This window comes from Salmo salar, chromosome 13 (assembly GCF_965601325.2).
Source record: "Salmo salar chromosome 13, fSalSal1, whole genome shotgun sequence".
NCBI classification, from domain to species: Eukaryota; Metazoa; Chordata; class Actinopteri; order Salmoniformes; family Salmonidae; genus Salmo; species Salmo salar.
The window spans coordinates 40740703-40754293 of record NC_138303.1 but is presented as its reverse complement, the minus strand read 5'-3'; the positions used below and the strand labels follow the sequence as shown (position 1 = coordinate 40754293).

General features: G+C 46.2%; 1 protein-coding gene across 1 annotated transcript in view; it reads left to right on the top strand.

Moving 5' to 3' along the window:
* The window catches only part of LOC106567143 (von Willebrand factor A domain-containing protein 5B1), a 68996-nt gene extending 56249 nt beyond the window's left edge, over nt 1–12747 (top strand). The window contains exons 20-24 of the mRNA XM_082959726.1: nt 1890–2027; nt 3384–3506; nt 6711–6780; nt 9282–9405; nt 9496–12747. Of these exons, the coding sequence (XP_082815852.1) occupies nt 1890–2027; nt 3384–3506; nt 6711–6780; nt 9282–9405; nt 9496–10242 (1202 nt within the window). The 3' untranslated portion in view covers nt 10243–12747. The remainder of the gene's footprint in view (nt 1–1889; nt 2028–3383; nt 3507–6710; nt 6781–9281; nt 9406–9495) is intronic.
* Nucleotides 12748–13591: the final 844 nt, after the last annotated feature.

The window sequence follows — 13591 nt, the reverse complement described above, 5'->3', positions numbered from 1 at the left end:
ACCAACTCAAATGCAATTCCCTTGGTGGCCATGGTGCGCAGGGGAATGGCTTCTGGGTACCTGGTGCATAATCCAGAATCTCCAGAATGTATTGGTGCCCTCGGTTGCTCTTGGGTAGAGGTCCCACCAGGTCCATTGTGGTCCTGCTGAAAGGAACTGAAATAATGGGTAGGGGAATTAAGGGACTGTGAAAATTGGGTTTTAAGTGCCACCTGCGGGCACTCAGGGCAACTACGGCAGTATTCTTCCACTGCTTTCTTCACTCCTGGCCAGTAAAATCGTGCCTTTATCCTGTCTAAGGTCTTCTCCACCCCTAGGTGAGCCCCAAGAAGATGGAAGTGTGCCAACTTCAGGACAGATGGTACAAAGGGACTGGGCACCAACAACAACTCCAGACATTCGTCATTCTTCTTCACGGCCTGATATAGCAACTTCTTTATAGAGCAATGGGGGTAGGTTATTTGACTTACCCCCTCCACGGGCTTTCCGTCCACCACGGTCACCTGCTGGAGAGCGCTGGCCAAATTGGGATCCTCCAGTTGGGCCGTGCCGAACCGGCCCGCTAGAGAGTTGTCGGGCTCTGGTGCCACCTCATCGTCCATTGGGAACATGTCTTCCAGACTTGCCACCTCTCCCTCCAGTCTGGCTTCCAAAGCCACCTGTTGGCCTTCCACCAGTTCCACCAGCTGATCTGCGGGTTAGCTTGGCTGGCTAACTATTTAGCTTCGGGAGAGAGAGTATCAATTTATCTATGACCACTTTCGATCGTCTTGAGCGTCAGGGGTTTAGCAGTTAGCCAGCTCTTGGCCAGCCTTATTAGATCATGCATTTGTGATCGGGGGGATGCTGTAAGATCATACGCCCAATCATGGAATCTTTGTGCCCTGCTAATCAGGGTGTAACCATACCAGTGCAAGATTTCCTTTTTCAGCACCTCGTAATGCATCACCTGGTCAACCGTCAGATCCTGATAGGTCTTCTGTGCTGCACCTGACAGGAAGGGTGCTAGTAGGCTGGCCCATTGCTCATGGGGCCATTTCTCCCTAGCCGCCGTCCTCTCGAAGGCATGTAGGTAAGCCTCAATATCAGCCTCTGTCAGCTTCAGTATAAACCTACTGGGTTTGGGACGAGAGACTGCTGCGCCTGCCGCTATGCCGGCCTGGGCGGCTGTCAGCTGGCTGAGTTCAGCTTGCAGGAGAGCAGTCTGGTGACGCTGTTCCTCCAGCAGCTCCCGATGCATAGCCTGCTGTGCTATGTTCGCCTCCACCAGTCGTTTCACCAATTCTTCCATTGTGCTCTGTGTCTGTTTAGTTATTGAGCTTGGTTTGGCCTCTCCACATTCTCCACCATATGTAGCACGCTCAAGGGTGTGGGGTTTCCACGTCACCAAGTTTAATAACAAAACACACCAGTAGCACAACTAGAATGCAAATCAACGTACATTGATCTTTCCTTACTCTGCTCCTTTGTGCAGGCTGCTTCCTCCTTTATCCCCAAGCACTCCCTGGCTTAACGATCTACAGCCTTGTCTATTTGGGGCAGGAAGTCCATATAAGGCTCGGGGGTGGAACCAGCGGGCTGCAAGATATCTCCCCTCAATAACCACTCCCCTCATCTCTCCCTGCCGTCTGCCACAACATTTATCACATTCCCATGTTTCCCGTAACTGCAGTGTATGATACACCATTTTGAAGCTTTGAGTTTGTAAAAAAATCTAACCTTGAAAATTTGACATAAGCTCACCTTCCTGAATTCAGTCACAAATGGTATCCTTTGGAGTGATTGTCTTTTATTGTTTTGTTTTGGTAATAGTTTACTTTTTCAAATCAGTTTTATAATGGAATTTATGTAAATCAAAGATGATAAGGTGACAACGTGTTATTTTCCAGGTTCTGGCAGAAGATGCCAGTTGTATGCCATCCACACCAGCAAGGCCTGTAACATTCTCAGTAAATACACTGCATTTGTCCCTGTTGATCTGGACACGAATGAATATCTACAGACCTTAATCGACTACATCAACCCAGGTGAGACACTTCTGTTAATTTTTATTTGTTTATTTTTATTTCACCTTTATTTAACTAGGTAGGCCAGTTGAGAACAAGTTCTCATTTACAACTGTGACCTGGCCAAGATAAAGCAAAGCAGTGCGACAAAAACAACAACACAGAGTTAAAGCTGAAGCTCGTCTGGAGGTTTGTTAACATAGTGTCCAAAGAAGGCCCAGATGTATACAGAATGGTGTCGTCTGCGTAGAGGTAGATCAGAGAATCACCAGCAGCAAGAGCGACATCATTGATATTTACAGAGAAAAGAGTCGGACGAGAATTGAACCCTTTGGCACCCCCATAGAGACTGCCAGAGGTCCGGACAACAGGCCCTCCGATTTGACACACTGAACTCTTATCAGAGAAGTAGTTGGTGAACCAGGCGAGGCAGTCATTTGAGAAACCAAGGCTATTGAGTCTGCTGATAAGAATGCGGTGATTGACAGAGTCGAAAGCCTTGGCCAGGTCGATGAAGACGGCTGCACAGTACTGTCTTTTATCGATGGCGGTTATGATATAATTTAGGACCTTGAGCATGGCTGAGGTGCACCCATGACCAGCTCAGAAACCAGATTGCGTAGTGGAGAAGGTACGGTGGGATTCGAAATGATCGCTGATCTGTTAACTTGGCTTTTGAAGATTTTAGAAAGGCAGAGCAGGATGGATATAGGTCTATAACAGTTTGGGTCTAGAGTGTCTCCCCCTTTGAAAAGGGGGATGACCGCGGCAGCTTTCCAATCTTTGGGGATCTCAGACGATACGAAAGAGAGGTTGAACAGGCTAGTAATAGGGGTTGCAACAATTTCGGCTGATCATTTTAGAAAGAGAGGGTCCAGATTGTCTAGCCCAGCTGATTTGTAGGGATCCAGATTTTGCAGCTCTTTCAGAACATCAGCTGTCTGCATTTGGGTGAAGGAGAAGTGGGGGGGGGGGGCAAGTTGCTGCAGGGGTTCAGAGCTGTTGGCCGAGGTAGTGGTAGCCAGATGCAAAGCATGGCCAGCCGTAGAAAAATGCTTATTGAAATGATCGATTATCGTAGATTTATTGGTGGTGACAGTGTTTCCTAGCCTCAGTGCAGTGGGCAGCTGGGAGGAGGTGCTCTTATTCTCCATGGACTTTACAGTGTTCCAAAACTTTTTGGAATTCTTGGTATGCATACGTTCACATTGAATGGATGGGAGTTTTTTTAATCATTATTTTATCCATTGACTCTTCTTCAGACCTTTATTAAAATCAAGGTAACTTTGTCCTTTAATACTACAAATGTGTATAGTTCTAAGACTTCTGTCACCCTTTTGGTTAGGAAATACACTGTGTCTCTGTTGGCTGTTTCAGGTGAGGGTCTGAAGTGGGGCTCTCGCTCGGGGAGCAGGAAGAACCAGGGTTACTCCATCGGACTGGGCCGCTCCCAGTCTGGCTGCATGTCAGAAGAGGCTGAGGACGGGCATCTGCACCCCAGTAAGACCTTTACCGTGCTACATAGTAGAAGAATGTGTGAAAATTTGTGACAGGTGATAGTTTGAGGAGGTCATACACCGGCCAAACAGACAGATCTGACAGGTTTTAGTCATTTCTATATGAAAAGCTGTAACGGCTGTTGAATGGAGTAGACCAAGGCGCAGCGTTGTTAGTGCTCATCATGAAATTGAATGGAAAATGAGAACACTTTACAACTAAACAAAAGACAACAGCCAAACAGTTCTGTCAGGTAACAAATGACTAAACAGAAAATAACCACCCACAAACCCCAAAAGAAAACAGGCTGCCTAAGTATGACTCCCAATCAGTGACAACGATGTACAGCTGTCCCTGATTGAGAGCCATACCTGGCCAAAACAAAGAAATACAAAGCATAGAAAAAAGGACATAGAATGCCCACCCCAACTCACGCCCTGACCAACCAAAATAGAGACATAAAAGGATCTCTAAGGTCAGGGCGTGACAGTACCCCCCCCCTCCCCAAAGGTGCGGACTCCGACCGCAAAACCTAAACCTATAGGGGAGGGTCCGAGTGGGCATCTACCTGTGGTGGCAGCTCAGGAGCAGGACGCAGACCCCGCTCCACCGCTCCACCCACTTTAATGGCTCCCCTAGAGCGTGGTCTCTTGCCGCCGACCACGGACTGGGGACCCTCGCAGCGGGCCCCGGACTGGAGGGCGACTCTGGCTGCGCCCGGCTGGCGGGCGACTCTGGCTGCGCCCGGGCGACTCTGGCTGCACCCGGCTGGCCTGCGGGCGACTCAGGGCCGAGAAGCGTCTCGGCAGGCTCCGGACCGTGGGCCGTCTCGGCAGGCTCTGGGCCGTGGGCCGTTTCGGCAGGCTCCGGGCCATGGGCCGTCTCCGGACTGTGGGCCGTCTCCGGACTGTGGGCCGTCTCCGGACTGTAGGCCGTCTCCGGGCCGTCTCGGCAGGCTCCGGGCTGTGGGCCGTCTCGGCAGGCTCCGGGCTGTGGGCAGGCTCCGGACTGTGGACCGTCTCGGCAGGCTCCGGACTGTGGGCAGGCTCCGGACTGTGGGCCGTCTCGGCAGGCTCCGTACTGTGGGCAGGCTCCGGACTGTGGGCCGTCTCGGCAGGCTCCGGACTGCGGGCCGTCTCCGGACTGTGGGCCGTCTCTGCTGGAAGCTCTGGACGGGGAACTGTCACCGGAAGCTCTGGACGGGGACTTTCCGTAGGCCTGGCTCTGGGAGCAGGCACAGGATAGACCGGGTCCTGGAGACGCACTGGAGATCGGGAGCGCATGGCCTGCACAACCCGTCCTGGCTCGATGCCCACTCTAGCATGGCACTTGCGGCGGGCTGGCCTATAGTGCACTGGGCTATGAGCACGCACTGGAGACACCGTGCGCTTCACAGCATAACACGGTGCCTGAACAGTACCACGCTGCTTCTGGTAAGCACGGGGAGCTGGCTCAGGTCTCCAACCTGACTCTGCCACACTCCCCGTGTGCCCCCCCCCCCCCCCCCCCTAAAAAATTGGGGCTGCCTCTCGGGCTTCCTTGCCAGCCGTGTTCCCTCATACCGTTGCCGTTGGTCCTTTTCTCCTGCTGCCTCCGCTCTTCTGAGTGCCTCCACTGGTTCCCATGGGAGGCGATCCCTTCCGGCCAGGATCTCTTCCCACGTGTAGGATCCCTTGCCATCCAAGATGTCCTCCCATGTCCAGTCCTCTTTTCCACGCTGCTTGGTCTTCTTGTGGTGGGTGGTTCTGTAACGATCATCTGAAATATGGGACCAAGGCGCAGCGTGGTTAGTGCTCATCATGAAATTTTATGGAAAATGAGAACACTTTACAACTAAACAAAAGACAACAGCCAAACAGTTCTGTCAGGTAACAAATGACTACGGTAAACAGAAAATAACCACCCACAAACCCCAAAGGAAAACAGGCTGCCTAAGTATGACTCCCAATCAGCGACAACGATGTACAGCTGTCCCTGATTGAGAGCCATACCAGGCCAAAACAAAGAAATACAAAGCATAGAAAAAAGGACATAGAATGTCCACCCCAACTCGCGCCCTGACCAACCAAAATAGAGACATAAAAGGATCTCTAAGGTCAGGGCGTGACAAAAGCTTCATTCCAAAACGCTATTTTCAGAAATGTTGTTAAATTAGCTTTTATTGTAGAAGTTATGAAAGAGGTTGTGTGTTTTTTGACTATCTAATCGTGGCATGGGGTTGTGCAATGACAGACATGTATTTGAAATCTATCAATTGATGGTTTCATTTCAGAGGGAGAAATAATCATGTTTTTTGCAAAACGCTATATATCCGCCTCACTCTCAGAAAAACAAGTAGTACTGCTAGGTTTTACACAGTCAAATGTAACAAATAACTACATTAAAGAAATATAACTGTACAAAGGATACATTTGTGAACAATATGTTTTTTTAAAGTTTGAATCAATACAGTAATGTGAGATCTGTATGTAAAACATTTACATTTTATATTGTAGTCGTTTAGCAGATGCTCTTATCCAGAGCGACTTACAGTTAGTGCATTCATATTAACATAGCATAGAGTATGCTTTGAGTGTTTTACCTGTGTAGTATACTATTCATGTTGTCCACAGTGAAACTTTTCAAATGACATTGACCTATCTTTTTGCTGGGTTTTAGGTGTGGAAGATGGGGCCTCTCCATGCAGCACCCCCTCATCCTCTGGTTGGGAAAGAAGCAGCTTTACAAATGGTGAGTTTTTATCTGGCCTGTTTTGCTTTCAAGGAAAATCACTGGCTCGCAAATAATATTGTCTTCATTAAAAAGCCCATTTGTTTTCTTATGGTCTACATTGATAACGTCTAAACATGCCTGCTCACACGCACAAACACACACACACACACACACACACACACACACCACACACACACCACACACACACACACACACACACACACACACACACACACACACACACACACACACACACCCCACACACACACACCCCCCCACACACCACCCCCCCCGCTGCTAGATTGCGTTTGTCCTCTGCTGTGGCTTCCAACCCTCTGTGGGTGTCTTATCTGTGTACTGTGTGGTAGTGTCATGTGGTCGTGATGCTCAGAGGAGAGAGGAGAGGGGAGAGCTGAATGGAAAACTAACGTGCCATGACTGACTGTCTCTCTCTCTCTCTCTCTTTATTTCTCTTTCTCTCTCTGTCTCTCTCAGCCCCCCAGAGGAGCCCGTCTGTGACCTCAGACCAATCACAGAAGTTGGTGGAGAGCCTCTTCTCAGCCAGGTGGGTGATGGAGAGGGCCAGAATGGAGAATAAAATACTAACTAGACCGCTAGTGCTGTCTTATTGCCAACTGATAATTGTTACTTCCTGTTACTCTATATTCTGAGGGCACCTGCTAGGTCTAGTGACTTCAAGTTAGGACTGACCCCATTTAGTCGACTGGTTGATTGTTTGGTCGATAGGCTGTTGGTTGACCAAGATTTTTCAAGATTTTTTTTAGTAGAGCAGTAGCAAATAGAGTGCATTTGGAAATTATTCAGACCCCTTGACGTTTTCCACATTTTGTTACCTAACAGCCTTATTCTAAAATGTATTAAATTGTTCCCCCCCTCCCCCCCATGACAAAGCGAAAACAGGTTTACATATTTTTGCAAAAAAATAAAACAGAAATATCTTATTTACATAAGTATTCAGAGAATGATGAGGGAAACATTTTAATTTAATCCATTTTAGAATAAGTCTGTAACATAACAAAATTTGGGAAAAAACGAGACACCTGTCTGATTCACGCCTGTCTGAGTGGACTAATCCATTACATAGGCCAAAGGGATGCCACACCAGTATCACCAGTAGTACATTTAGCCTATGATTAATTTCCATCATTTCTCATCTACAATGTTTGTTTGGTTAAGGTAATTTCTGTTAATACATTCAATATATTAACTGATACAGTCTTACCATTGTCATTGTAGGAGTGGACACGTTGTTTGCAGTGCACACAATCTAGGCTACACCAGTTTTTGCTTATTTCATTCCATTTATGAGTTATCAATTTATTAATGTTTTTTTTCTTGGAGCGCTCCTGTCAATTTTGAGTAAGGACAACCACCTGATTACGCATAGAAGTAGGCCTAGGCTACCTGGTCTGCGTGCAAATGTATACTTTTTTGCCTCAAACTGCAAGTAAACAAAGTCTGTTTTTACATTCATTGAGAATGACAATAGTTCCTCAACATAGCCTATTTAAAAATCTTCCAGTATCTCCCTTTCGATAACCAGTCAGCATGAAAGGGAAAAAAATGTCATGTGTTATTTTTTCTTTAACTAGAAATGCAAATTGATTTCTGATTCGAATAATATTACTAGACAGATCATACACTTAACGTTAGCTAGTGAGCCAGCAAGCTAACGTTCGCTAGCTAACTAACAGTACGCTTTAACTTGCAATAAAAATGACTTTCTGACTAAATTAGAAACTTATATCTGAAAATGTAGCTAGACTCTTACCCGTATACATGGATAAACGTTTCACGGCAGACTGGAACCATTTAACTCCGTTTTGTTTGTAGCTACATCTTGTTTGGCAAATGTTGTGTCAAGTCACTCCGGTTCACACTGACCGTGGCGTGTGCAGAAAGTAGTCCATCACTTTTTCCAACTGAACTGTTGATAGTACCTGCTAAATTCAGGGCATCAATGTTGTTGAGAAAAGTAGCAAAACTTTTGTAGTTCTCGATGGCTAACGTTATATTTTTTTTTAAATGGCGCGGTACAAAAGAATATCAACACATACTGAACAGCTCACGTTACAAACAGAAGCATGCTACATGGCAGACCAATCCAAAATCATCTCCCGGCATGTCCAGCCCATCCATTATCTCAGCCAATCATGGCTAGCGGTAAGATTCCTGTCTTTTTCCGTGACTAAACCAACTAGGCTCGATATTTCAAAAATCTATTTGTATTTATGGATGGAATACAAGTTTGTTATTAAGGCACATGAAAGTTCAGATGTTTCAGAAGGAATTTCTGCCAAAAAACACATTTTGATAAGAAAATAAATGTTTATGTTCACATCCCTCTCCTGTGAAGTAGTGACGTGCGACATACGCCTAGTTTCCTTAAACGAATCACATATATGGAAAAATACACGTTTTAACATTTTGACCAATCAATCGGTCGAGTGAGATTCGTTTTAGTTGGGGACAGCCCTACTTCGAGTGCATGGTTTTTTGTGTGATGTAATGTCTCCTTTCTCCATTTCATCCTAATCTCACCCAGTCTTATCTCTCAGGCACACATTACCACTCAGTCGCCTTTTTCCGCTATGCATCATTCTCAAAATGAAAACAATTTCACTGTGTGCCAGTGCCCTTGAGGTCCATTCTTAAGGATGCTATGCATCCTTACTGATGGAAGGATCTTAAAATTTTGCTTCGACCAATACATTTCCTTTTTTTCCTTTGTCGTGAAATAACATAAACGGACGAGGCATTTGTGTTTATTGAGTTCAGTTGTTATTATGTTGAACTATAGGTATGTGCTGAGAATGCAGGGTTATGCTAGGAACAGGAAATAAGGGCTGGGTTCAGTTGTTATTATGTTGAACTATAGGTATGTGCTGAGAATGGCAGGGTTATGCTAGGAGCAGGAAATAAGGGCTGCATATGCTTCGTTATGTCCCAGAGAAAATCCAGTGTATGTATTTGTGCTTACAAATGGCAATGAATGAAACTTGAAGTTGATCTTGAGATGCTGCATCTCTCTCCTGTCCTCTACAGGTTGACTCTCAGCCGGACAAGACTCCTGACCCGGGCTGCCAGGGGCTTCATGTTTGGCTCACACAGCAAAACCAGCAACTCTGTAGGGGAGAGCGAGAATGAAAAAAAAGACTACATTCCTCTGGTGCGTAATTCATTGGTGACAAAACGCCACGTTTTTGAAAATATAAATCTTTATCTTTTTTCACCCTACATCTCCCTCTCTCTGGTACAGGTGTCCTTACAGTTGGCGTGTGGTGCGTTCTGCCTGGACAGCGCTCTGTGTGAGGCCATCAATGTGCACATGGACAAGCTGAAGTGGACATCTCCCTTCACCAGCCACCGGGTCAGTCTGAGTCACCACGTTTCCCACTCAGCCAGTTGCCGCTCAGACAGCAGCACTGCAGAAGACAGCCACAAGTCCACCTCTCCGTCTCCATTTGAGAGCTCAGCTAAGGTAACAGAGACCAGCCTGGCAGGCCACCACCAGACTGGAGACCTGGCTGTCAGCAGCCACAGCCAGACGGGCCACACCCCCTCACACCTGGCCAGGAGTCTCCGGATGGAGGGTGGGCCAGGATCTTCTCTTTTCTTCCTGGGCGGCCCCTCCACCCCTACCACCTACGCCGAGCCCCCTCTCTACCCTCTCTCTCTGACTGACGGCGGACGGGGCTCAGAGTCGGAGAGTGTGGAAACCCCCCCAGCAGCGCCCCTTGGGTCTGAGAAGAGGCTGGATACGGAGGGCATGGTGTGGGCCACGGCTGTAGCCCTGGCCTGGCTGGAACACAGCTCGGCGAGCTACTTCATAGAGTGGGAGCTGATAGCAGCTAAGGCTAGCATGTGGCTCAGTGCCCAGAGCATCCCTGAAGGAAAGGACTTAGCCTCGGTCAAGTCTGCTGCCAACCAGCTCTTTATCATCCTCAGACACTGGGACGAGAACCTCCAGCTCAACATGCTCTGCTACAACCCCAACAGTGTCTGAGGCTGATCGCATCACATGCACCGTCCTCCATCCTGACATATCCAACCATACTATGCTAACTGACTAACGCTTTACTCACAAAAAAATTGTATTTGTTGTTCTGATGATTTTGTTAGTGAGGTTGTTGTGAGCATTGTGTAGTTGGATTAATTTTGTTGTGATAACTTCTAAACATGTCAGAAGCTTCTCAGAGGCACGCTTGTTGTCTCCATGTGGATGGATACAGACCATGCATTCACTAGCTATGGGTCAGTGAAAGAAATCCGAAGTGTTCGAGTAAACATGCTGTAAAGTTACTTGCTGACTGTTTACATATTTGAGAGAAAATATATGTTTTGTTTATGTTTAATATTTCCATCATATTGATGTCCAATGATGAGAGAATCTGCCAAAACAATACCAATTATTAATATTGCATCTAATGTGTTTGATCGTCACCCTCATTTCAAAATCCATATTGTGATATGAAAATTAGCCTGGTAGCAGATCTGTTTGTGCCGTTTTGCCAACTTTGCGAACTCCTCTTCTCATGTTCGATGTGTTTTTATTGTATTTTCATCAGCCATAAGTGCCTAACAATGATCAAACACAAACAACGATTGGTTATCTGGAATACGTATTTACATGTTTTGCTGATGTCATGCATTGTCCATTCATCAACATGTTGTTTGATATGCTATATTAATTGTGTTTCCTTATAAAAAATGCTCAGCATGTTTTCATAGTTCTGAATAATTTGATATAAATGTTTTCCTTGGTCCTTGTTATCTTTTACAAGGCATTGTACTTTGCTCTCATATTTACTCATAAATTTGTGTTGTTTTACTCAGGTGATATTATTTTCCTCAGGCTTTGAAATTGCATCTATCCCGCTGCATGGAAACCAGGTGTTTGTGTTTTAAAAGATGTATCAACAGTGGGAGCAAAGCAATTCCCACCACAGTCAACCTATTCTGCTGCATTTGGCTGTTGGAGATGAGATCAAAGGTGTGTCTTAAATGTCTCCCTATTCCCTTTATAATGCACTATTTTTGACCAGGGCTCTGGTCAAAAGTATCTCACTGCATATGGGATAAGGTGCCATTTGGGACGCATCTCTAGAAATGTCATAATGTAATTGTGATCTGTATAAGCTTATAGTGGTTGTGGTGGCTGGCTTTACTTGTGAGAAGTTGTATTTTTCATGTTTCGAGGTCAAACATACTCTACATGACCAAATGTATGTGGACACCTCCTTGTCAAACATTTCATTCCAAAATCATGGGCATTAATATGGAGTCGGTCCCCCCTTTGCTGCTTAACAGCTTTCACTGTTCTGGGAAGGCTTTCCACTAGATCATTGCTGCGGGGACTTGCTTCCATTCAGCCACAAGAGCATTAGTGAGGTCGGGCACTGATGTTGGGCAATTAGGCTTTCCACTAGATCATTGCTGCAGGGACTTGCTTCCATTCAGCCACAAGAGCATTAGTGAGGTCGGGCACTGACGTTGGGCAATTAGGCCTGGCTTGCAATCTGCGTTCCAATTAATCTCAAAGGTATTCGATGGAGTTGAGGTCAGGGCTCTGTGCAGGTCAGTCAAGATCTTGTACACGGCATTGTCATGCTGAAACAGGAAAGGGCCTTCCCCAAACTGTTGCCACAAAATTGGAAGCACAGAATCGTCTAGACTGTCATTGTATGCTGTATCGTTAAGATTTCCCTTCCCTGGAACTAATGGGCCTAGCCCGAACCATGAAAAAGAGCCCCAGACCATTATTCCTCCACCAAACTTTAGTTGGCACTATGTTAGCGTTCTCCTGGCATCCGCCAAACCCAGATTTGTCCGTCGGACTGCCAGATGGTGAAGCATGATTCATCACTCCAGAGAACGCATTCCCACTGCTCCAGAGTCCAATGGCGGCAAGCTTTACACCACTCCAGGCGACACTTGGCATTGCGCATGGTGATCTTAGGCTTGTGTGCGGCTGGCCGGCCATGGAAACCCATTTCATGAAGCTCCCGACGAACAGTTATTGTGCTGACATTGGTTCCAGAGGCAGTTGGGAACTCGGTAGTGAGTGTTACAACCGAGGACAGACAATTTTTATGTGTTACGCGCTTCAGTACTTGGCGGTCCCGTTCTGTGATCTTGTGTGGCCTACCACTTCGCGGCTGAGCCGTTGTTGCTCCTAGACTTTTCCACTTCCCAATAACAGCACTTACAGTTGACTGGGACAGCTCTAGCAGGGCAGAAATTTGACGAACTGACTTGGAAAGGTGGCATCCTATGACAGTGCCACATTGAAAGTCACTGAGCTCTTTAGTTAGGCCATTCTACTGCCAATGTTTGTCTATGGAGATTGCATGGCGATGTGCTCAATTTTATCCACCTGTCAGCAATGGATGTGGCTGAAATAGCCGAATCCACTAATTTGAAAAGGTGTCCACATACTTTTATATATATATATAGTGTACCTTGCCATTGCTGCTGTGTGTTTTGAAAAGATTGTTGACTGTTTGTTTGGGGCTGCATGTAATAAAATATGTTTGCACATGAAGCCGTAAAAGTTTGTATTGAGACAAAGCAAAAACTATTGGTCCCATTGGTCACATAAACAATATAACAAACGTTACCCTGAATGGTGCAGTAGTGGTTTATGTCCAGTTTTATGTTCAGTTAATGACGTTTGGCATTTTAAAAGAATTGCACCCAAAGGCAGTACAGTCATGGCCAAAGTTTTGAGAATGACACAAATATTAATTTTCACAAAGTCTGCTGCCTCAGTTTGTATGATGGCAATTTGCATATACTCCAGAATGTTATGAAGAGTGATCAGATGAATTGCAATTAATTGCAAAGTCCCTCTTTGCCATGCAAATTAACTGAATCCCCCAAAAACATTTCCACTGCATTTCAGCCCTGCCACAAAAGGACCAGCTGACATCATGTCAGTGATTCTCTTGTTAACAAAGGTGTGAGTGTTGACGAGGACAAGGCTGGAGATCACTCTGTCATGCTGATTGAGTCTGAATAACAGACGAAGCTTCAAAAGGAGGGTGGTGCTTGGAATCATTGTTCTTCCTCTGTCAACCATGGTTACCTGCAAGGAAACACGTGCCATCATCATTGCTTTGCACAAAAAGGGCTGCACAGGCAAGGATATTGCTGCCAGTAAGATTGCACCTAAATCAACTATTTATCGGATCATCAAGAACTTCAAGGAGAGCGGTTCAATTGTTGTGAAGAACGCTTTAATACGCCCAAGAAATTCCAGCAAGCGCCAGGTCCGTCTCCTAAAGTTGATTCAGCTGCGGGATCGGGGCACCAGCAGTACAGAGCTTGCTCAGGAATGGCAGCAGGCAGGTGTG